This window comes from Peromyscus californicus, unplaced genomic scaffold (assembly GCF_007827085.1).
Source record: "Peromyscus californicus insignis strain IS unplaced genomic scaffold, ASM782708v3 Scaffold_9__1_contigs__length_137607984, whole genome shotgun sequence".
In the NCBI taxonomy this organism is placed as follows: domain Eukaryota; kingdom Metazoa; phylum Chordata; class Mammalia; order Rodentia; family Cricetidae; genus Peromyscus; species Peromyscus californicus.
In genome coordinates this window covers 72476926-72502575 of record NW_026294617.1, presented here as the reverse complement: position 1 = coordinate 72502575, position 25650 = coordinate 72476926, and the positions used below count along the sequence as shown (strand labels likewise).

Here is a 25650-nt window from a genome sequence, read left to right as displayed (position 1 = left end):
CTTCAGAAGCAGGGTACAAACCCTGACTATTTAGAACTTTCTTCTGCTTCTGGGAGTGTTTACCTTAGCTCTGTAATTTCCTCAGCTGGCTAACTTTGGTTGACTTGGAAGTAGTGTTTGAAGTCACTCCACTAGCTAGCTAAAAGCCTCTCCATTGGAGTCAGACGTTGATCTCAAAGTAAAAAATGAGAATTTCATTAAAATTATCAAGTGCATCTTTACAATGCTGAAAACACCCAGTTAATTTGAGTACCACTTAGATTCCCAAGGAAACAAAATTTTGGTCTTTTTTATGGGTTTCATTATAAAGCATTTTCTTATGAAAAATTTCAAACACCAAGAAGTTGAAAGAGTTTTAAAGTGAGTACCTGTATGCTTAGCATCTTTAAAAATGTGTTCGTTTATTATTTGCATTTTTTTTTTTTTTTTTTTAGTTTTTCCATATAGGGTTTCTTTGTGTAGCCCTGACTGTCCTGGAACTTGCTCTGCAGACCAGGCTGACCTTGAACTCACAGAGATCTGCCTGTCTCTGCCTCTGGGATTAAAGGAGTGTGCCACCACCCCCTGGTTTATTTATTCTTAATTATATGGAAGTGTGTGTGTTTGTGTGTGTGTATATGTGTATATTTACACCCATGCATGTAGGTGTCCAAGGAAGCCAAAAAAGGGTGTTGGATCCCAGGAAGTGGAGTTCTAGGCAGTTGTAAGCTGCTGGATGTGGGTGTTGAAATCTGAACTCAGGTCCTCTGCAAGAGCAGAGAGTGCTTTTGACTGCTGAGCCAGCTCTCCACCCCTACATTTACCCTCCTCATTCTATAATAGCTTCAGTTTTATTTGTTTAATCACCACATATTTGTTGAATTATTTTTGATAGTTCATTGAAAATACTGACTTTCTTTGTGGAAAAGCATAGATTGGTATGTCTTATCCAGTCTCAGATCCTTTTGTGTTTTTTTGTGGGACTTGTGTGGTTCTCTTGTGCTTGCTTATTTTGTAATCACTTACTTTCGGATGAATTCCTGATTATGTTACAAAGAAAGAAGGCAAGCAAAACTGGTGGAAGAGGTTTTATCGTCCTGGAGAACTGAACTCTGCCAGCCCATTTGCTGGTGTGGATATCCAGTACTAATAGCTTTATCAAGTGGCTCCATGTTCCAGAGCTACAGCTCACTTTAGTCCTCATAGCCACTTCATTAGCCATAGATGTTATTGGCGGCTTTTTATATGGATTGGGGAACTGAGGCATAGTGAGACCGAATAAGTTACCTAATACTAAGTAAGCTCTTATTTGTTAGACGGCGTCATTGGTATTCAAACCCCAAGCATATCTAATTCACCAGAGCACATGCTTTAACCAGATGTCTGCACTGCTGAAACTTCCCGTTTCTACTTTGCGTTTATTTATGCCCATGTTTGTACAAGTTTGGGGTCCATACTTAATTTGAATCTGGTTTAGTATTCTTTTTTTTTTTTTTTTTTTTGGTTTTTCGAGACAGGGTTTCTCTGTGTAGCCTTGCGCCTTTCCTGGAACTCACTTGGTAGTCCAGGCTGGCCTCGAACTCACAGAGATCTGCCTGGCTCTGCCTCCCGAGTGCTGGGATTAAAGGCGTGCGCCACCACCGCCCGGCTGGTTTAGTATTCTTGTAGAAAACAATGTATCATACCAAAATTTTTATGACTAATACTTTGTAAAATATTTATTATTTTTAAGTGTGAGTGTGTGTTTGTGTGAATGAGTTTGGGTATGTGCATGTGATTGCCAGTGCTGTCAGAGACCGGAGGGGTCCTATGCCTCTGGAGCTAGAGTTATAGGTGGTTGTGAGCCACATGATGTGGGTGGGTGTTGGAAATTGACCTTGGTCTTTTGCAAGAGCGGTATACACATGCACTTAACAGCTGAGCTGTCTCTCCAGCCCATGACTAATACTTTATGATTGTGAAGTCCTTGAAATTCCTGAGGAGGGAGGGCCCTGTTTCAGATCAGACGGTGGCCTGGAGTTTTTGCTGACTTCATTCTCTGGAGAATGAAAGACTTTCTTTCTTTGTTTAAGTTGAGGCGTATATAGCATTTTTTCTGCAGTTGAGCCAGGTAAATGTTAGCAAATGTATTTAGGCTATGACACAAAACACTAGAAGTCCTGTCCTGTTTTGTGTTGTCTTTTTCATTTGTGATGCTGGGGTTGAATCCAGGGCTCATACAAGCTGTGCACATGCTCCACCACTGAGCCGTATCCCCACCTCTTGACTGTATTAATTTTTTTTAGTGAAGCTTTTGGGATGTTAGCCAGTTGGAAGTACATTCTTGGTAACAAAGATTGGGAACTTAAGCTGTTCCCTTTGCTCTCTGGCTGTTTATAGCACTCACTTAAATTTCTCTGGAGTCTTTTCTGGATTTATTTGTTTTTGACACAGTCTCACTGGCCTGGAGCTCACTATATAGAGCAGGCCGGCCTTGAACTCACAGAGATGTGTCTGCCTGCTTCTGCTTCTGGAGTGCTGGGATTAAAAGTGTGTGCTACTGTGGCCAGTTTCAGGGGGAATTTTTGTGAGTGACTCAAGGAGTAGTTCATTTCTGTTGACAACTTAGTAAAGTTGTGTTTTGAAATCATTAGGGTTTTTTTTTTCTCCCTCTTTTGGTTTTTCAAGACAGGCTTTCTCTGTGTAGCCCTGGCTGTCCAGGAACTCACTCTGTAGCCCAGGCTGGCCTCGAGCTCACAGAGATTAGCTTGCCTCTGCCTCCCGAGTGCTGGGATCAAAGGTGTGTGCTACCACTACCTGGCTGAAATCAGTAGTTTTAAATCTTTTTGGAGACCACATATTCCTTTTTGAAACCAATGAAAGCTATGGAACTTCTCCCTTCAAAGAAAGACACATGACACAAATATACTTTTGCGTATAGATTTTGTAGGGCCCCTAACTCCCAAGCCTGTACAAAGTTCTCCAAGACTGAGTGGGGTGACATATGCCGTAAAGCCCACACTAGAGGAACTGCAGCAGCAGAACTCAGTCAGGGTGTGGCCGCTTGTGGGATCCTGTCAGGGAAAGCTGGAAAATGTGCTCATGCCTCCCTTGGAGGGCCTCCTGCTCCTGCTTTCCTCTCGTTAGTAAATCCGTGTTTGCTCTGCTAAAATAAACAAAAAACCCTGTAAAGGCTTGAAAATATGGGGCTCTGTAGAGACCCTGTCTCAAAAAACCAACCCCCCCAAAAAAAGGAAAGAAAAAAGTTGGGGACTAAAAAAAGTAAGATTTGAGGATAAGTTCACAAAAAAATCTTGTTAGCATCTAGGGTATTGTTCAGTCTCTGAGATGTCTTATGTCTTCTATTTTATTGAAAAATTAAAATGGATATTTGTGAATAAGCTAAGGTTCCTAAGGATAGATGAGTTCTGTGCTGATTTCTAACCTTTACAGTTTAGTTTTCTCAGAAGTACTAAGCCCAAAGAACTAGGTGAACTCCTTTGCCAACCCATAAGTTTTGGTTTCAGTTTCTCCTTTCCCTCAAATGTCTTCATGCACAGTGTTCTGCCAGCCCCCAACTCTAAAGTGAACCCAGCAGGCTCTCCACGGCTGAGCTGTATACACCCCGCCTCCACGGCTGAGCTGTATACACTCCCCCCACGGCTCTCCACGGCTGAGCTGTATACACCCCCCCCCCCACACACGGCTCTCCATGACTGAGCTGTATACACCTGCACAGTTTGCTTTCCTCCTTCCTCCTGTCTGCTCTTTCTTTGGCTCTTCAAACTGTCAGCTCTTGTCACCCTGCAAATAGAGACTCTGTCGCCTCTGCCTCCAGAGCTGGGGTTACATTTGGAAAGTTGGAATTCCATCTTCTGGTTTCTCTTCAGATTGTGCGAGTTGGGATTTCCATCAGCAAAGGGACCCTTAATTTTTATATATAGAACTGACTGTTTTTGGTTAATTACTACTTTTTTTTTATTTTTATTTTGCAATACAATTCAGTTCTACATATCAGCCACGGATTCCCTTGTTCTCCCCCCCTCCCTAATTACTACTTTTAAGAGTTTGCTTATAATTAGAATTTTAGTTTGAGAAATGTCAAGACTTTTGAGGATCATAGATTTTTTTTTTTTTTTTTTAAGTTTTTTGAGACAGGTCTTGCCATATAGCCCATGCTGGTCTTAGAATTGAGGCAATCCTCCTGCTTCAGCCTCCTGGGTGCTACAATTGTGTCCTACCATACCCAGCTGGATTGACTGGCTAGATTGTTAGACTGAATATAAGGGAGGAGGCTAGCTGAGGCCTCTCCTGTCTGCTCAGATACCAGACTCTGACAGAGGCGAGCCTGGAAACTGCGTGACTGAAAACTGCGGAAGGCTTCTTAGGAACCTTAGCATTCTTTCTTTTCAGGAAGGGAAAACCCTAATGGTTTGGAACAGAACTGAAAAAATAATTTAACTCAAAAGGCTTTACATTTGTAGATGAGTTTTACATCTGGAAGTGAGCTCTCGTGAGAGCCGTGTAGGGATGGACCCTCCAGGCCAGCTGCCCCGTGGTTTTTGCTGAGGCAGCTCGTTAGGTCAGCTGCTCAGGAGGTGGTTCAGTTTGTTGAGGGCTGTGAGACTCAGCATCTTTCTTGACAGAGTGGTGTTCTTTCAGATCTTACACTTTTCCTTATTTCAGCCTTGCGTACAAGTGAGCAGCAGGAACATGAGTGGGGTTGATTTACTGTATAACTGTAGGTGTGTATTTCTTGGTTTGGGTGATTTTACAGAGTTTTGAGTGAAATGTACGGAGCAGGAAATGGGTAGCTAGAATCCTGAGAGATTATCTAGACTGACTGGGAGAGCAAAGGAAGTTGGGTCACTTAGAGAAGTAGTGCTCCTTTAAAAGCCAAGAGAGAGAGGAAACCAGTCTATGTGCAGTTTAATTCTTTTTAACTTTCAAGATAATGAGCTGCTATAAAGGAAGAGGAATTTGGAGATATGGGGAAAATAGATATTTAATGTAAAGGAGCTGTCTTGGGGACACATACACACTTAAATCTCTACAAAGGGAAGGTCTTTTTGTCTTTTTTTTTTTTGGTTTTTGTTTTTCAGGACAAGGTTTCTCTGTGTAGCCCTGGCTGTCCTGTAGACCAGGCTGACCTCAAACTCTGCCTCTGCCTCCTGAGTGCTGGGATTAAAGGCAGTGCCACCACTACCTGGCTAAGGGAGGTTTTTTGTTTTTTTTTTTCCCCTGTTTTTTTTTTTTTTTTTGAGACAGGGTTTCTCTGTGTAGTGTTAGTACCTGTTCTGGATCTCACTCTGTAGACCAGGCTGGTCTCGAACTCACAGAGATCCGCCTGGCTCTGCCTCCTGAGTGCTGGATTTAAAGGCGTGTGCCACCAGTGCCTGGCAGGGTTTTTTTTTTGTTTTTTCTCCAAGAAAATTCCTGAAGTTGGAGATATGACTCAGTGGTTGAGAGTGCATACTGCTCTTATAGAAGACCCAAGATTGGTTCCCAGCACCCATATTGGATGGCTCACAACTGCCTGTAACTCTAGCTCCAGGCCTCTGCCCTCTGCAGGCACCTGCACTCACATGCACATACCCACACATATACATAGTTAAAACAATAAAAATAAATCTTAGGAAATTTCTGTGAAGTGTAGGAGAACAGACTATGATAAAAATGGGAGAATTATCAAGCCGCTTTGATTACATTGTACATATGGCTGGTTAAGGTGAGGAGAGTAGACTGTTTAGCTGAAAGAGCTTTGTTTCTTCCCAGCAGCACCGTCTGTCTTTCCTACGGCTTTCCTGATTCTAGACTAGAGAGAGGATAGGTCTCTCATGTGTTGGCATTTTCTCTCCCTGCCATAAGTTCACAGAGTTTCACTTTAGATTCCGGAAAGACAGACAGCTTTCCTGGAACCAGATGAATCTTCTGATTTCATAGTTCATACTGTGACCCTGGAGTGGGGACAGGGGGTGGAGTCACAAAGTGTTTGGACCCTTGTGGTTTATGGGATTGTTTTTTTTCCCTTTTCCCCGTAGGAACGGCGTGAATGTTGAGGGGGCGACACACAAGCAGGTGGTGGACCTGATCCGAGCGGGAGAGAAGGAATTGATCTTGACAGTGCTGTCTGTACCTCCTCATGAGGCTGACAACCTAGATCCCAGTGACGACTCCTTGGGACAGTCATTTTATGATTACACAGAAAAGCAAGCAGTGCCCATATCGGTCCCCACATACAAACATGTGGAGCAGAATGGTGAGAAGTTTGTGGTGAGTGTCAGCCCAGCTTGATCCTCAAACATCGAGCTTTTATTTCCCTCACTCTCATGACTATATTTCAAGCAGTAAAATAAAAGACTGCTGCTACCTAGGTGAGTTTGTCTGTCAGGAAGTTGGGTTTCACTCAGAGAACATCTTGGCACTGATTGACTTATTGCAGGATGGACCAACACTAATGAAGAGTCCTGTTTCTGCTTAAGTACAATTACATTTTATTTCCTGACAGTTTCAAGTTTGTATCCTGGTCTTTTGTAAAAATACATGAATTTCTTTTGCCATATGTCTTTGCTAATTGTTTGATTTACTGTTGGCTCTGAGCTATAGACCAAGATTAATTTTGAAAGGTATTTTCCAAAATATTCGGATAATACAGAGGTTTGTTATTTTGAAACCTGTGTATCCCTATACTTATTCCTTTCCATATCTTGTTCCTTTTCATTTCTTGGTGATGTCTATGTGCATGAATGACTCCTGAGTTTTTTCTCTGTGGTCCTAATATACTCTGACTGTAATTCCCGTGAGCTATTTACACATTTCTATTTTGTAGCTATTGTGGATTAGTAGAACTCATCTTGAATTTTAGGTGATATGTGACAGCCCATTTCCTGATGCTGTTTGGTCTTCAAAACGTAGTTACTATTAATATTCCAGACTGTTTTCTCTCGTTTGCACTATGTTTTATTTGCCTTTGATTGTTTCAGAAACGTTGACATGATAAGCATTAATTCTTTTATCCTTTGTGGAAATGCAGTGGGTTCTGTTAGATATTGGCAAACGGACCACAGGTGTTTAGAGCTGTAGGGCTGGAAATATGGCTCAGTGGGTAGAGTGCTTAACTATCGTGTGCAAAGTTCCGGGGTCAGCACTCTATAAAAGGCTGATCTGCTGATTAAAGTTAGCACCTCTGAAACTTGGATTTGTCCCTTCTGTAGGAATGAGCCAGTGAACGCTTGAGGAATTCTTCCTCCCAATGGGGAGGTGAACAGAACGCTGAAGTTAGCTGGGAATAATTGCACATGGGTTTTGTGTCAGCATGGTCTCTGTGTTCTTAGAGCTATACACAAAGTTTAGAAATGAGAGCTGATTGATTATGGAACCTTTGAGAATTACCTATGGCTTTGGCAACTTCTGTAGCCTTGAGACAAGGAATGAAACTACTAATTTTTCTTTTGTAAAAGGCTTGCTGTATTAGCCAAATTTCTGTATGTTTCATCATTCATCTAGCTAGAGGTCCAGTTTTAATGATGTCCATAGTCTTTTATCTCTTACCACAATAAGGACAATATTTTCATCATGCCCCAAATCTCCTTGCTCTGTTTTGCAGTTATTGTCCCTTGCTCACCCCTGATCTATTTTCTGTCTCTATATTTTGCGCTCTCTTTTTTTTTAATGTCAGACACATGGAAACATATAATATGTATGTGTATTAGTTACTGTTTTTGTTGCTGCAACAAAATACCTGACGGAAAGAAGCTGAGGAATCGCAGGTTTATTGGCTTTGAGTTTGAGAGGACTGCCACATTAGGGAAGGCGTGGTGACTGGGGTGCTTCCAGCTGCAGTGTGGAAGCATCAAGCAGTTAGTCACACTGCATCCACACTCAGGAAGCAGAGAGAGACCAGTGCTGCTTCTTAACTCACTTTCTTCTTTCTACTTTTCAATTTAGCCTAGGAATTGTGCCCACATTCAGGGGAGTCCTTCCCTCAAGTTCAACTTCATTGGAAATGGAAGGTTATCGCTAAGGTGATTCTGTATCCAGTCAGGTTACCAATAAAGATTATTTACTACAACTGTGTGTGTGTGTGTGTGTGTGTGTGTGTGCGCGTGCGCGTGCGTGTGTGTGTGTGTGTGTGTGTGTGTGTGTGTGTGTGTGTGTGTGCATGTAGAGGCCTGAGATCATCATCCTTTCCACCTCTATTATTATTAAATTTTTACATTATTTGGGTGTTGGGGGTTGGGTATGGATGTGGGTGTACATGGGTGTCTGGAGGTCAGAGAACAACGTGTAGTAATTGGTTCTCTCCTTCCACCATGTGGGTTCCAGGGATTGAACTCAGGTCATCAGGCTTTGTGGCAAGCACCCTCACCAGCTGAGCCTTCTCACTGACCCTCTACCTTACAAGAAATTGTCAGAGCTGACAAGATAGCTCAGTGGTTAAGAGTGCTTGCTGCACTGCGATGAAGACCTGAGTTTAGATTCCAGCACCTCTGCAATAAGCTGCATATGGTTTCTTGCTCACCTGTAACTCTACACTGTAGAAGGTAGAGACAGGACTATTTCTAGTACTTGTTGGCTGTCAGACTGCCTGAGAAACGAGAGCCCTTGCCTCCAGCTAACAAGGCAGAAAGTGATGGAGGAGGACATTCAATGCCCTCTGTTGTCTGTACGCCCGCATTACACAGGTCTGCACTCAGGCACACACTCCGACGTCCACTGCACACACACAAATAAATCCCTGCCAGACTTGGATTGGAGGTGTGACTCAGTGGGAGGAACTGTGCCGAGTTTACATGAAGCTCTGGTTCAGTCCCTAGCACCACAGAAACAGGTGTAGTAGAGTATGCCTGTGATCTCGGCACTCAGGAGGATCAGCAGTTCAAGGTCATTCTCAGCTACACAGAAAGTTTGAGGCCAGTCTATAGGAGACCCTGTTTAAAAACTCAAAAGAAACTGACAAACTACTTTTCAAAAGTGCCTTTGTCATGTTTTCATTTTCATTTGCAATAGAGAATTCTAGTTTTTCTATAACCTCAATATGTGGTATTTTAATACTTTTTTCCCCCCAGGTAGGGACTTGCCAGGTGTCCTTGGGTGGCATTTAACTCACAGTGGTGTGGCCTCAGACTCCCGAGTGCTTCAGTTAGAGAGTGGGGTGAGGCACTGTGCCTGGCCTGTCTTTTTTGTCTTTGTTTGTCCTTTGTTTTTTATTTATTTATGCCAGGACTGAACCCAGGGTGTTATACTTGCTAAGCATAATTTCTCCCACTGCGTTACAGCCTTGAGCTTTAGTCTTCCTCATTTTTTTTAAAGAGGTTTATTTTCTGCTATTTTTGAGATGGGGGCTGGAGGGGGAGAGTGAGTGTATATGTTTGTGTCTGTGTGCAAGTGCCCACAGGGGCCAGTGTTGAGGCCAGAGGTCTCAGATCCTGCTAGAGCTGGTTGTGAGCCTCTAGATGGAGCCCAACTTGGGTTCTCTTCAGGACCAGGACATTCTCTTAACCGTGGAGCCGTCTTGTCAGTCTTTTAAGATTTATTTGTATTTTGTATTTACTTGTGTGTGTGTGTGTGTGTGTGTGTGTGTGTGTGTGTGTGTGTGTGTGTGTGTCTGTGTGTCTGTGTGTGTGTCTGTGTCTCTGTGAGTGTATGCCAACTGTTTGTAGGTGCCTGGAGAGGTGAGAAGAGGGTGTTGGATCCCTTGGGCTGGAATTATAGGAAGCTGTGAGCTGCCTGGTATGATCTTTTGCAAGAACAGCAAGTGCACTTAACCATGGAGCCATTTCTCCAGCCCCCACTGTGGAAATTCTTGTGGGTATAGTGGTATCCCACTTTAGTTTTAATTTATACTTAGCCAATAACTCATTGATAATGAATTGATTTCCTTATGATTAACTGCCATTCATGTGTTATCATTGATGTGAAGATTCTGCTAATTTTCTGTCCACTTAAAAGTTTGAGTTTTATTATTTTGTGAATAAGAATTATGTATACTGGATATAAATTCTCTCTTAGATGTTTTGTATTTCTCCTGGTCTGTGGCTTGCCCTTTTTTTTTTTTTTTTTTTTTTTTTGGGTTTTTTCGAGACAGGGTTTCTCTGTGTAGCTTTGCGCCTTTTCCTGGAACTCGCTTTGGAGACCAGGCTGGCCTCGAACTCACAGAGATCTGCCTGCCTCTGCCTCCCAAGTGCTGGGATTAAAGGCGTGCGCCACCACCGCCCGGCGCCCTTTTATTTTTTAAAGTGTTTTAAAGAACAAAAGTTAGAAATTTTGATAAAGTCCACTTTGTCAAATTTTAATTATTGGTAATGCATTTCATGTTTTAGTAAAGCTTCTGAACTCCAGAATGCCAACCCTCCCACCCATCTCTCTTCAGCAGGGTCTTACCATAGAGCCTAGTTTGGCCTTGAACTCATGATCCTCCTGCCTTAGTCTTCTGAGAGCTGAGGCTCTAGCTATATACCACCACACTTGACTTTATTATTCTGCTATCTTATAAAAGTTTTATAGTTACTTTAACTATTTTTGTAATAATGTATAAACCATTACTATAATCATTCATATAAATTGTATAGTTTGGTGGTATTTAGAGTGTTTACAGATTGTACCACAACAATCAATTTTACAACATTTTCATTACTTTGATGCACTATGCAGTATAGCCATCATTCCCCTAGACCTTCCATCTTCCTTCAGCTCCAGCTTATACTAGTCTACTTTCTGTCCTATAAGTTGACATATACTGAACATTTCATTTAGCTGTTCTCAAGGCTTACCTGTGTTGTATTATGAACCTATATTTTATTTTAACTTCATTAGAATTCCACGAAATGGTGTACTTATTAGTTAAGGTTTTCTGAACGAACAGAACTGATAGAAATTCCTTTTTAACATATATGTGTGTGGGGGAGGGATTTATTGGACTGGCTTATAGGATGTGGTCTGGGTTGTCAACAGTGGCTGTCTCACAATGGAAAGGCTGAGAATCCAGTAGTTGTTCCATTCATGAGGCTGATGTCTTTGCGGTCCCAATTTGGTGCAGGAGCCCTGGAGGATTCCTGGAGAGCTGCTAGTCTTCAGTCTGCATTGGCATCCTGAAAAAGTTGGCAGCAACAGGATAGATGAACTTACCAACAAGAGTGCAAAAGGCAAAAGGCAAAGCTTCCTTCTTCCAAGTCTCTTTTTGATGGTGGGGGAGTTGATACAGTTTCTCTGTGTAGCTCTGGCTGTCCTGGAATTCACCAGGCTGGCCTCAAACTCAGAGATCCACCTATCTCTGCCTCCTGAGGGCTGAGTTTAAAAGCATGCACTACCACTACCTGACCTTCCATGTCCTTTTATGTGAGCTACCACCAGGTATGACCCAGATTTAGAGAAGATCTTCCTGCTTTAAAAAATACCTGATTAAGAAAATCTCTCAGCTGGGTGTTGGTGGCGCTTTCCTTTAATCGCAGTACTCGTGAGGCAGAGGCAGGTGGATCTCTGTGAATTTGAGGCCAGCCTGGTCTACAGAGTTAGTTCTAGGACAGCCAGGGCTACACAGACAAACTGTCTCAAAAAACTTAAAAAAAAGAAAGGAAGGAAGGAAGGGAGAAAGAAAGAAAGTAAGTCCCTCACAGGAGTGCCCAGCAGCTTGGGTTTTAGTTGATTGCATGCAGATGTAGTCAAGTTGACAACAAAGATCAGCCATCACATACAGTATAGCACTTTTATGTTTTCAAATCTGTGATCCACTTTTGTCGATTTTTTGGGTGTATTATGAGGGTCAAGTTTATATGTATACACACACACACACACACACACACTATTGTTAGCTCTTTGTTGTGACACCTTCTAGGAGGTCGGCTGAGTCAGGATGAAGCCAATCTCCCCTTCCCAACTACTGGCTGTCAAAAACCCATTGAAGTGGATGATGAACACAGACTTTGTACTTTGTCTGAGAATTGAATGGCCATAGAAGTAGCTGCTGATCCTCTGGGTGAAGAGTGGAAGGGTCATGTGGTGCAGTCAGTGGTAGGAATAACAAACAAGGTGTCTTGACTCATGGTGGAATATGCAGCTGCTGTTGACTGGGAGCATTCTTGTTACAGACCCAGGAGAACTGGAGAGAGGAAGCACAGGTCTGTTTGTGGATATATTGTGGATGTCAACCTGAGTGTTCTTAACTTGGTTATTATTGAAAAGGCTATTACTGGATTTGTGCTTTGGCAGTTGCGGTCCAAAGCATAATCTGAAAGCTTTTCAATCTCTCAAAAGATGATATCCACCTATATATTGTCAGAAAGCCCCTAAACAAAGGTTAGAAGTTCATTACCAAAGCACCCCAAATTTAGTGTCTTGTTACTCCATGTGTCCTGCAACACAAATGCTGTTGTTCTACTCTGAAGAAACAGCACACCAAGAAAAATGAGGAGGCTCCAGAATATGTTAAACTTTCAGCCAAGAGAATGTTGTTCAATCTTAGATGGTCTTTTAATAAAAAACCCAGAGCCAGATATCAGGGTGAAAGCTGAAAGATCAGAGAAGCAGAACAGCCAGCCACTAGTTCTCACCTCTACGAAATCCTCAGCCTAAAGAGAGAGAGTTCCTGTTTCCTCATGCCTTATGTACCTTTCTCTGTCCTTCCACATTATTTCCTGGGATTAAAGGTGTGTGTGCTTCCCAAACAAAGGCATGAGATCTCAAGTGCTGGGATTAAAGGTGTGTGCCACCACTGCCTGGCTCTGTTTCTCTCCTATACTGGATCAATCTCATGTAGCCTAATGTGATCTTGAACTCACAGAGATCCAAATGGATCTCTGCCTCCTGAATGATAGGATTAAAGGTGTGTGCCACCACTGTCTGGCCTCCATGTCTAATCTAGTGGGTGGCTCTGTCCTCTGATCCTCAGGCAAGTTTATTGGGGTACACAATATATCACCACAAAAGAAAAACTCCAGTAACAGATTGCTAAGAGACATAGGCTTTCTTCACTGAGAGCTACTTCTAAGTCCGAATCCAGTCAAAAATAAGCCCATAAGAGTAACAAATAAATGATCAGACCTTGACTCTCAAAAAAAAAAAATAAAAATAAAAAAACCCCTTATTATAATTTATTCCAGTCATTACTGTATGTGTACTTAAAAATCTGTAGCTGGACATAGTGGCTCACACCTGTAGTTCCAGCACTGGGATGAAGCATGGAAGTGGGAGAGGCAGATCTGGGAGGACTGCTGAAAGTTTAAAGGGTAGCTTAGTCTACATGTGTTCCAGACCAGCTTGGACTAGACTACTGAGTGAGACACTGTCTCAGAAACACATGTGTGTATGCATTCACATTCGTGTGTGTATGTGTGTGTGTGTGTGTGTGTGTGTGTGAGAAAGAGAGAGAGAGAGAGAGAGAGAGAGAGAGAGAGAGAGAGAGAGAGAGAGAGAGGGAGAGAGAGGAAGAGAGGGAGAGGGAGAGGGAGAGAGAGATTTCTCATATGGTCTTTCTATGTAATGGCTCAGGTTGGCTTCAAACTTGTTATGTATTGCTAGCAATTCTTCCAACCTAGTCTTCAAATGCTAGGATTATGAGCATAGGTTACCACATCTAGATTATATATATATATTTTTTTTAATATTGACTGACACAGTCATTTTACATAGTTGTGGGGTACAGTATGCCATAGCAAATACTTGTATGTAATGTGTAATGATCAATATAGAGTAATTGAACATATTTGCCTAGTTCTTGATCTTAGAGGACCAGTTTCAACTTGCCCTCATTGGGTGTGATTTAGGCTGTGTGTTTGTCCTATATAGTCCTTACTGTGTTGAGACACAGTCCTGGTATACTTTGCTGAAAGCTTTTTTTTGGAGGAATGCTGAACTTCAGCAAATGCTTTCTCTGAATGTGTTGAGATGATGGTGATTTTTAGCATTCATTATTTGATAGGATGTTTATTGATTTGCATATGTTGAATCATTTTTTATTTGTTCATCTATAATTTTATGTGTTCAATTTGATTTACTAGTATTTTGTTGAAAAGCTTTTACATGTCTGTTCACGAAGGATATTGACTTTTAGTTTTCCTGTTTTTGTTGTATAGGATCTGGTGTACGCGCATGTACGTACGTGCGTACGTGTATGCGTGTATGTGTGTAGAGAGGGGGGCATGTACATGCCAGGTATGCATGCCAGGGCACAGGTCCAAAAGTCTAGAGCACAACTTGTAGGAGTCAGTTCTCTTTTACTGTGTGAGTTCCAAGCATTGAACCAAGGTCATTAGCCTTGTCAGCAGCAGCGCCTTTACCCACCGAGGCATCTTGTTCACTTTAGACTTTTCATGTATTTGTACAGTTGGTAAATCTTGTAAATTCTTGTTAATCAAATCTTATTTTTGACAGTTTCATACTTACAAACAATACAATGTATCTTGATGATAATGCACTCCAAATCTCTCTTCAACTTCCCTAAAGCCCCCTGACATTTCCCCCTTCCCCTTCAGGTCCTTTCCTTATTGATTGATTGATTGTTTGTTTGTTTGTTTACCCACTGAGTCTTGGTGCTTCTTGTTGGAATGTTGACTGATGTTGTGCAGGTGACCATAACTGTAGAGAGTTCATGTCATGTCCAGAAGGCAACATTTCACAGCACCCTTCTCATCCTTTGGCTTTTACACTCTTACACACACACACACACACACACACACACACACACACACACACACACACACACCCTTACACATTGTTTCCTGAGCCCTGTGTTGAGGAAGAATTAATACAGATGTTTCATTTATGGCTGAGTACTGAATGGTTACTTATCCTCAGCACTTTGACTGATTATCAATCTGCATTAACTGCTGCTCATTGAAGAGAGCAGCTTTTCTGGCCAGGATTGAAGGAAGCATTTATCTGAGTGTATAAGCATAATTATTTAGAAGACCATTTGACAGTGTGCTCATTTAGCAGGACCACAGTAATAGGTTGCTCTCTAGAGCTTATGACTTCCTTAGTCATGGCCTTTTGACCAGATTTATGTACTAGGCATGGATTTCTTCCTGTAGAACAGGCCTCAAATCCACCCCAAAAATCATTGTTGGTTACCCCTTTTGTGTGCCACAAGTGCACCAGTGGGCACATCCTGCCTGATATGTCAGTACTATAGCATGCAAGGTTCACTGCTAGGAGTACAATTGGTAGTTTTCTCCCCCAGTAGCCTGCAGAGGGCCCTCTCAAACTGTGAAAGCTAGCCAGGAAGTTTTCAAGTCAGTTCCAGCTTGATTTCTCTATGTCCACAACCTTAGTGTGTTGTATCTGCAGCAATAGAGTTTGATCACCTAGTTTTGATGGGCAAGCAGGAGCAATGTAGTAGCCTGTGTTTTGGGGGCCTCTGGAGCGTCCCTGACTAATAATTTACAGGGAGGCATTTCGTACCTCACACTGAGGTTTCATTAATAATTCATGTCTTTTTAAATTATACTTTTAATTAGCTTACAAAATAGTGGGTTTCCATAAAGATTTTCATGTTGATTTCTTGCGTGTGTGTGTGTGTGTGTGTGTGTGTGTGTGTGTGTGTGTGTGTGTGTGTCAGAGAGAGAGAGAGAGAGAGAGAGAGAGAAAGAGAGAGAGAGAGAGAGAGGGGTATTGGAAAAACAGGTTTTGATTATAAGTTCTTTGACTTTGTTGAAACTTGATTTGTAGTCTAACATACAGTCAGTTCCATAGAATCCTATTTGATGATGAAAAGAATGTGTGTGTGTTCCATAACTCTTAGATAGAATGTTGTATAAATGTTTTTTTGGGTGCTTTTAGTCCTTAGAATAGGTTGTTGATATTTTGGAGAGGTCTGCGTGGTTGCCCAGTAATGAATGTGTGGTGTCAAGTTTCTAGCTGTTAGTGCATTAGAGTCCCCTCCTTTTAGTTATAATAATATTTGCTTAGATAATTGGATGCTTTGGGAGTATACATATATTTGCAGTCCTTATTTCTTATTGAATTTGTCCCTTTACCATTATATATTGATGCCTTTTGTCTCATACAGTTTTGGTTGTTTTTTACATAAAACCTATTTTTATGTAAGAATAGCTACTATTGCTTGCTTTTATTTTCTTTATTTTTCCATCCATTACTTTTGATCTTTGTGTTTACTTGGTAAAGTGAATTTATTAAGGTAGCATAGTGTTGGTCCTGTTTTAATTCATTCAGTCTATATCTTTTATTTTATTTTATTTTTTTAACTAGATAGGATTTCACTGTGTGTCCTTGGCTGTCCTGGAATTTACTTTATGGACCAGGCTGGCCTCATACTCATAGGGATTTGCCTGCCTCTGCCTCTTGAGTGCTGGGATCAAAGAGGTGTACCCTTTCAAGATTACTGATAGGTAAAAATGTACTCTTGTCATTTAATAGTCTAGTAATTTTGTATGTTTTTTCCTTGTTCATTTTTGTGGTTTGAGTTTCTGTATTAATAAGATTTCATTGTTTTCTCTTTTTGTGTATATATTCTGTTAGTTTTGTGTTTTCACGATGATCATCATTTTCTCCCCAATGGAGGATGCCTTTAAGTATGGCGGTAATGAATTTCTTCAGGTTTTTTATTGTTGTTGTGGGCTTTTTTTTTTTTTTTTTTTTTTTTTTTTTTGTGGAGGACTCCTTTAAGCATGGTATGAATTTCTTCAGTTTTTTTACTTCTCTTGGAAAGACTTCATTTTCTTCCTTCCTTCCTTCCTTCCTTCCTTCCTTCCTTCCTTCCTTCCTTCCTTTCTTTCTTTCTTTTTTTTTTTGATGAAAAGCTTTACTGGTATATTTGGTTGGCAATTTTTTCCTTCTGGACTTTAAAAATATCATCCCTTCCTTGGCGTATGAAAAGTTTCTACTGAGAGTCTGATGTTAGTGTAATGATTTTCTCACTCATGATTTGACTTTTATTTTAAAAATGTATATGGGGTTGGGAATTGTTTGGTTTTCCCATCGCTGTCTTTAAAAAGAGAAGGGGTTTATTTCGACTCCTAGGGCTGAAGGTGATGCAGTGCACCATGTGGGGGAAGGTGTGGTGGCAAGGGCATGAGGCTCACATTCCTCAACAGTCTGGGAGCAGAACTGTGGTTTTCCTTTTTTTGAGGCAGGGTTTATGTAGCTCAGGCTGGCCTCATACTCAATATATAGCAGAGGATGATGCTGAACTCCTTGTCCTCCTCCTCCACCTCCCAAGTGTTGGGATTACAGGCCTGCTCCACACACCTGGCTCTTCGTCTTGTTCTGACATGTGACCATAAGGTGCCTCAGAGAAGACCTTTTATTGCTGAAATCTACTAAATTTGAATTATCTTTCCTAAGATTTGAAAATTTTCCATCAGCTCTTTTATTGACTAGGGTTTCTTTCTCTCTCTTCCTCTCCTTCTCCCTCTCTCTTTCTCAATTATATGTGCATGAGAGTTTAGTCTATATGACTGTATTTGTACCATATGGATGGCTGGTGTCCAAAGACGCCAGAAGAGGGCATCAGATTCCCTGGAACAGGAGTTACAGATGGTTGTGAGTCCCCATGAGGGTGATGGGAATCGAACCTGGGTCTTCTGCAAAAACCAGTGTTCTTAACTGCTGAGCCATCTCTCTAGCCCCCATAATTGTTATCTTAAAATTAGTTGGGGCTGGGGGTTGGTCAGATGGCTCAGCAGGGAAATGTACTTGCTGCCAAGCCCAATAATGCCCCAGAACTCACATAGTAGGAAAGAACCCACTTTAAGTTGTCTTCTGACCATACATGCGTGTGTGCACACATGCACACACCCCTGTTTAAAGTATTACTTGAGGAAAAGAATTCATCCTTTGAATCTCCTTTTAGACATTTTGCTAATTTCTTTTCATTTGGGGTCTGCTGGAGAGTTACTGTGTTCCTTTGGAGATGCAATGTCATGGTGCTGTATTTTTCATGCTTCTTGGGTTTCTGCATTGTTTATTCATTTGGCACTTGTCATTGCTTGTACCAATTTAAATAAAAAATATCGTATAGTGTGTGATGCATGTGTGAGTGTAGTATGTACCACGGTGTGCTTGTAGTGGCGACTTGTCGGAGGTGTGTTTGTCAGAGGACAACTTCCAGGAGTCTATTCTCTCTTCCACCATGGGACTGGGAATCAAATTTAGGTCATCAGGCTTGTGTGCTGAATGTTTTTACAGAGCCATCTTGCCAGCCTTGCCTGTATCAATTTTACAGGGTGGTTTTCATTAAGAAAATGGGAAGAATTTTCCTGGCATTGTGTCCTGCACTATCATTTTAATAGGTTGCATTGACACTGGTTAGGGGTGAGTGTTTTAATGTGTAGTTTCTGTGTAGCTTCTACAAGTGTAATCAGCTTTGGTGGTATCTGAATGTTTTAGTGTTGTGTAAGTTATGTGATTGTAATAGAAGCCAGAATGCAGCTCTTTTGGGCAGGTTGGTTTAGGCATAGAGTGTGCCTATCAGTTTCTGTGGGTTGCATGGAGGTGGCTTTACCCTAGAAGAACTGTAGAATATAGGTGAGATGCATCTGGTACATTAGCAGAGGTGTGTTATCATCACATTTTTAAGGGCCATGTCAGGGTATGGCCATGTTGGTAAGTTTAGATAAGTATGCATACCCACAGCATGACTGCTAGCAGAGCAGAAAATGTATCAATATCTAGTGCTACATGGGCACCACGTGGTACCAGTGAGTCCAGATGGGGTACCTGTCATTGTCTGCATGAGTGACTTTTCAGAGCTTCTCACTGACTCATTTTAATATCTACTTCCTGGAGCAGAGGGAAGGTTGGCATCTAGGGCCTGTGGCAAGGTGAATGAAGTCACGCAGGGGTTCACAGAGCTAGACCCATCAAGCTGTCTTTTGCTGCTTCATAAGGCCCTGGTGTAGAAGTCTCAGGATGGCAGTAGGAGCTGGGGGGGATGAGTGAGTACAATTTAATTACAGTAATGAACATTGATAATAGTAACTGGGCCCAGGGCCTGTGTTGAATACAATCGTTTGCCAGCAAGTGTTCCAGGTTATCTATGGAAATAGCTGGGGCCTCCTACTTACCTTTTTCTTGTTACACAGAGAACCTCTTGGCTCAGGGTTAATCTTGAGAGATAAGATGATAAGTACTGTGTTGTTCTTAGTTCTCTTTTGGAAATTTATTTATTCATTTATTTGTTAGTTTTGTAGATAGGGTCTCACTGTGTAGCCCTAGCTGGCCTGGAAATTGGTATGTAGCCAGGGTGGCCTTGAAGTTAGAGATCCCTATGCCTCTGCCTTCTGAGTGCTGGAATTAAAGACATGTGCTACACATATCCTGCCCCTTAAAAACAAAACAATGCCCCATTGACTTGCCTTAGGCCAGTTTTATGGAGGCATTTTCTCAATTAAGATTCCCTTTCCCCAGATATATCTAAGTTTGTGTCAATTTGACAATAAACTAGCCAGGACAATTGACCACACCTTGTCAGTTTGACACACAAACACATCATTTACTAAGGCCACAAACCTTTCCTTTCTTGATCATCCTGAAGATTTCATATTAGTATCAGCATCACAATATGAAACATTCCAGCTTTTAAACACTCTACAGTCTTTGCATTTTCAGTTTCTTTAAAACATCCAGTTTCAGCTGGGTGGTGGTGGCGCACCCCTTTAATCCCAGCACTCAGGAGGCAGAGGCAGGTTAATCTCTGAGTTTGAGGCCAGCCTGGTCTACAGAGTGAGTTCCAGGACAGCCAGGGCTACACAGAGAAACCCTGTCTTGAAAAACCAAAACAACAACAACAAAAATCAAGTTTTCCTGAAATATCCATAATTTCTCTAAAATATCCACAGTCTCCCTAAAATTCCTAAACCTCTTAACTGTGGTCTTCTGTAAAATAAAAATAAGTTACATACTTTCTCACTCCAAGATGGAAAAACCAGAGCATAGTTATAATCAAATCAAGCAAAACCAAAGCTGACCAGTGTAGAAGGTTCAGTGCTTGACATCTGGGACCCACGTACAATCCTCTGGCCTCTGAAGGGTCTTAGCAGCACCTCTCTGACTCTGCTTTCCACAACACACACAGCTCCACTCCACAGCTGCTTCTGTCCTTGGCAGTCATCCTGTGGTCCTGGCATCTCCCGTATGCTGGGGTCTCTGTTACAGTTGGACTGCACCTTTACTAAGAGCCTCACCTGAGCTCTCCATTGACTCTGACCCTGCTACACAGTGCCACATCCCAGATGCTCTCTATGACTCCTTCATGTCTTCAAAACCAGTATCCCTGCGGAACCTACACATTACCAGGTTTGACTGCTAGTGTAAGATGCAGCTTTGGACCACCCTGGAACACAGCTTGTGTGTGCTGACCCCAAGGAAACACTTTTTGTTGTTGTTTTGAGACAGGGTCTCTCTCTCTCTCTACATAGATCTGGTTGTCCTGGAACTCACTATGTAGTCCAAGCTGGCCTCAGACTCAAGAGATTTGCCTACCTCTGCCTCCCCAGTGCTGGGATAATAGGTGTGCAGGTTTCTTCTTAATCACAGTGATTCTTCAGGCCCAGCTGACCAGTGTTGATTGTCCTATCAAAGTAACGTTTTTGCTTTGTAGTTCTGGTTTCTTACTAATCATTTTAGCCACAGCTGACCAGAACCACAGATTCTTAAAGCTCAAAATATTGAACAGCCACAATAAAGTCTATAATGGACTCTCAAACTTTCTCCTGAAACTTTACAAGCCAGTCCTCAGGGCAGACATTGCTTTCAAACTTATCTTCTAAGTTCCCATAATACCTCATTAAGCTCTGAACACTCAATGGCTTTTCTGTCCCAAAGTTCTAGCGTCCTTCCACAGTCCTCCCCAAAACATGGTCAAATCTGTCACAGTAGTACCCTATGGCCTGATACCAATTTCTATCTTACTTGGGGTTTCTGTTGTTGTGATAAACACTGTAACCAAAAGCAACTTGGCTAGGAAAGGGTTTGTTTTATCTTACAGTTTGTAGTCTATCACCCAGGGAAATCAGGTCAGGAACTTAGAGGCAGGAACTGAAACAGAGGCTATGGAGGAACTTCTTTGCTGGCTTACCCCACATGGCTTACTCAGCCTACTTTCTTATACAACTCAGGGCTACCTGCCCAGGGCTGGAGAGATGGCTCAGTGGTTAAGAGCACTGGCTGCTCTTCCCTAGGACCTGGGTTCAATTTCTAGCATCCACATGGCAGCTCACAACCATCTGTAACTCCAGTTCCAGGGGATCTGACACCTTTCCACAGACATTCATATAAGGAAAACACCAATGCGGATAAAATAAAAAGAAATAAATCATTTAAAAAAGAGAAATATTCCCACAGGCTTGCCTAGGGGCCACTCTAGTGTCGTCATTTTCTCAGTTGAGATTCTCTTTATTGAAATGACTGGCTGTGTCAAGTGGACGGTAAGCAAGTGACGACCTGTGCAGATAGATCTCTGCTTGGAGCTTTGGCTCTCCTCCATTTGCCAGCTTTCTAGAACACGTTCGAATTTCTCAGGTTTCTTTTGTGTGTGTGTTTTCTTCAGTAGGAATGTTAGTTTATAAGGAGTATGTAATACCTGAATCTGGAGTTTTATAGGTTTTTCTTTATGTATAAAAAGCTATTATTGAGCCGGGCGGTGGTGGCGCACGCCTTTAATCCCAGCACTCGGGAGGCAGAGCCAGGCGGATCTCTGTGAGTTCGAGGCCAGCCTGGACTACCAAGTGAGTTCCAGGAAAGGCGCAAAGCTACACAGAGAAACCCTGTCTCGAAAAACCAAAAAAAAAAAAAAAAAAAAAAAAGCTATTATTGATAGACTGACTCCTTTAACATTATCATTTTTTTTTTTTTTAAAGACACAGTTTTTCTGTGTAGCACTGGCTGTCCTGTCCTGGGACTCTCTCTTAGACCAGTCTGGCCTAGAACTCAGAGAGATCCTCCTGCCTCTGTCTCCTGAGTGCTGGGATTAAAGGCATGTGCCACCACAGCCCAGCCAGAGTGTGTTTCTTATAGATAGCTTATAACTGATTTTTCATGTAATCTGGCAATATTAGTCTTTATTTGAAGTATGTAAATTATTAACTTAGTGTAATTATTAATATAACTAGGTTCTGCCATTTTATTGATTTGTTCTCTAGGTCTTATTTATTCTTTATGTTATAAATTCTTTTATATTGTTAATTTTGCTTTAAATGATAACTTTCGGGGGAGGTGTCTGGGGTCAAACTCAGAGCCTGTGCAAGTGAGGAATATCACTGAGCTACCTCTAGCCCAAACTGAATTATTTTTTTTTATTCTTTTGAAACTATGTAGCCCTGTCTACCTTGGTTCTAAGTAGGTATATGCCACTGAACCAGGCTCCTATTACTTAAAAAATTTATTTTATTAATTATTATTATTAGTGTGTGTGTACATGGGGGGCATGTTCACACTGCTGGGTACTTGTAGAGGTCAGAAGACAACTTTTGGAGCTGATTCTTACCTTTTACCATGGGCTTTGAGGATCAAACTCAGGTTATTAGGCTGGCTCAGCAGGTGCTTTTTATCTGCTGAGCCATCTCACTGTCCCCAACCCAGTTACTTTTTTTTGTTGCTGTTTGTTTTTTTTCTTTAGAGGCAGGCCTAGAACTCACTGTGTAAAGCAGGTTGGCCTCGAACTCACAGAGATCTGCCTGCGTTTGCTTCTTGAGTGCTGGGATTAAAGGCCTGCAGAACTACGCCTGACTCTTCCCATTACTTTTAAAGGGACTGAAAACAGGTGAATCTGCGTTTTGGGCCAGCCTGGCAGACATGATGCTGGAGAAGTACTTGAGAGTTCTGCATCTGGATCCACAAGAAGAGAGAGCCACTGGGTCTGGCTTGGGCTTTTAAAAATCTCAAAGCCCACCTCCAGTGACACACTTCCTCCAATTAGGCCACACCTTCTGGTCCTTCTCAAACAGTGCCCACTCCCTGATGACTAAGCATTTAAATATTTGAGCCTGTGGGGACATTCTTATTCAAACCACTACAGTATCTGTGTTCTCATGTAGATGCATTATCTCTCATAAGTATTTTTTCTTTCATTTTTCTTTATTAAGAAATTTTCTACTCCACATACTATCCACAGATTCCCCCTTCTCCCTCCTCCCACCCCCTTTCCTCTCATAAGTATTGGGAAGGGGAAGGGGTACTCAACTTTGTTGTTTTTGAGTATTTGACTTCAAAGCATCATGTGTGGGAAAACTCTAAGTACTGAAATCAATATTTGAACCTGGAAGTGGCTGGGTCTTTTCTGTTAAGGAGCTGAGTAAGTAGTAAAGTGGGTTTGGGTCTTGTTGGAACTATCCCTACCTTATTGACTGTGGCTGTAGCTTCTCTTGAATAGCTGCTGTGCCCTGTGTTTGGCAGCTGGGGCAGGAGCTCAGAAGTTCTCAGTGTTCTTCCATGTCCCGAGCTTTCAGTTACCCCAGAGTGTCTGTACAACAGACAAGCCCCCCATCTCCCGAGCTTTCAGTTACCCCAGAGTGTCTGTACAACAGACAAGCCCCCCATCTCCCGAGCTTTCAGTTACCCCAGAGTGTCTGTACAACAGACAAGCCCCCCATCTCCCGAGCTTTTAGTTACCCCTGAGTGTCTGTACAACAGACAAGCCCCTCCCCTTTTGCTGTAACTGTTTATTTATTTATTTGCTTACTTATTTACTGTGGGTGTGTGGAGGTTAGAGGATATCTCAGAGTTTCCACCATGTGGATGTTGAGGCAATAACTCAGGCTGTTAGGCTTTTTGCATGTGTTTTTACCCACTGAGCCATCGTCTCCCCAGACCTGTTCACCTGGTCTCTGTCATGTTAGACTATGGTAGTTATAGTTATTCTTGCCTTTTATGTGGGCTGGGTGCATGATAGAGGCAGCTGTTGTTTGGTCTAGCTGTTGTTTTAGGTTAGTCTTTGTCTCTTGTTTTTTTTCTTCTGCCTTATTGAAGTCAAACCAACTCTGCTGTGTTTCTCTTGAATCAGATCTCTTGTTATTAATGTCATGGTAGGAATGTGAGCTGGTGTTCCTTCACTCCTAGGAATATGGAGTGACTTGCTTTTACTCTTTCAAAGTCTTTGCCTGTGTCCTCTGCATCACAGGGTTTACTGTGATCTTTTTTAGTAGAAGACAAGGAGCTGGGTAGTGGGTGGACATTGTGTCTTGTCCAACCATTGCTAAATCACCTCCTGTATGCTTGGGTCACCAGGTGAAACTGTCTTTAGTTTCCTGCAGTGTACCAGGTTTTTATTGTGACCACAGTAGAGGCCCATGGAAGAGGTTTGCAAGTCAGTGGAATGTATTGTGTCAGTGTGATATGTCTGGATTTGGTAGGCATCTCTAGAGAGGTTCCACGCTCTTGTTTGGTGGGATGAGGAATTGGACAGAGATGTGGATACTAGTAGAGGCAGAGACAGTTTATTTAGAGATGGCACACTTTGGAAGAAGGGGAAGCAGGCTGGAGCAGAGAGTTTAATACCTTCCTGGGGTTGCTACACAAAGGATAATTTTTATGCCACACTGTCTGGCTTTCTGGAGACTTAATGCATCACATGTCTGATTGATATCTTAAACTCCACCTTCAGATACTGCAGTGTTTCCAGTATCCCTCTGCCAACCGGTTTCTTTTCTATGCTCATTTTCAGCCTTTGCTTTGGTCTCTCAGACCTCAGTGCTCTTCTACCTCAGGTGGTGAAAGTTTTCATAGAGCTTCCTAAATCCCAAAGAGAAGCCAAAGCCAGGTGTACCACAGTCCTCTACTAAATTCTTGTCTCTGTCTCCCCTGAGGCTCTTCCTACTGTTTGGTCTTTCTTCCGGCTGTCTGTAAAATTTTCATGCTTCTTTATATGTCTGTTACATTTTTTGTTGGGTATTAGATGCTGAACTTAATGCTATTAGACACTAGATTTTGTTAGATTCCCACTCTACTGCACCCCCGAGACAAGGTTTCACTGTGTTGTGTAGTACTGGCTGTCCTGGAGCTCACTCTATAGACCAGGCTGGCCTTGAACTCAGAGATCCACTTGCCTTCCAAGTACTAGGATTAAAGGCATGTACCACCAATACTAGGCTAGATTCTTTTTAAAAGTAGAAATTTTAGTCTACTGGCCTGTAGGAGATGATGGTGGTGGTGGTGGTGGTGGTGGTGGTGGTGGTGGTGGTGGTGGTGGTGGTGGTGGTGGTGGTGGTGGTGGTGTCTATTAGACAGGGTGTCATTATAAAGCTCTGGCCGTTCTGGAACTCACTATGTAAGCCAGGCTGCTCTCAAATTCACAGAGACCTGCCTGCCTCTGCCTCCAAAATGCTGAGATTAAAATCATACACCAACATACCTGGCATTGTTTAGCTTTTAAAAAACATAGTAATTCATAAAGTTAATGTTGAGTATGCTGGACAAGCTGTATGAATGAGAGATATATATATAGATATATAGATATATCTATATATATATATCCCTAGCTAGAATAGCTCATAGTCTAGAACTAATCTAGTCTCCTTCCTAGAGCAGGCCTTTGAGCTGTTTTTTAAACTCCAAGAAATTCAGGGAATTCTGTTTAGTTTTTCTGGTTGGAGGAAAGTTGAATTGTTCTAAACCCAGTGTGAACTCTGAGAGTTGTTCATTTACAACTCCCCTAGGTGAGAGTTCTTTCCTTGGATTGCTGTTCAGTCAGAAGTCAAGGTGACCTGGTGGGGGTTTCTGGAGCCTGCCTGTTTTTATCACCCT

At 42.0% G+C, this 25650-nt stretch overlaps 1 protein-coding gene across 1 annotated transcript in view; it reads left to right on the top strand.

The window, feature by feature from the left end:
• Positions 1 to 25650, top strand: part of Snx27 (sorting nexin 27) — an 89458-nt gene that overhangs the window by 21055 nt on the left and 42753 nt on the right. Inside the window, 1 exon segment of the mRNA XM_052730167.1 lies at positions 6000 to 6231. Within this exon segment, the coding sequence (XP_052586127.1) occupies positions 6000 to 6231 (232 nt within the window).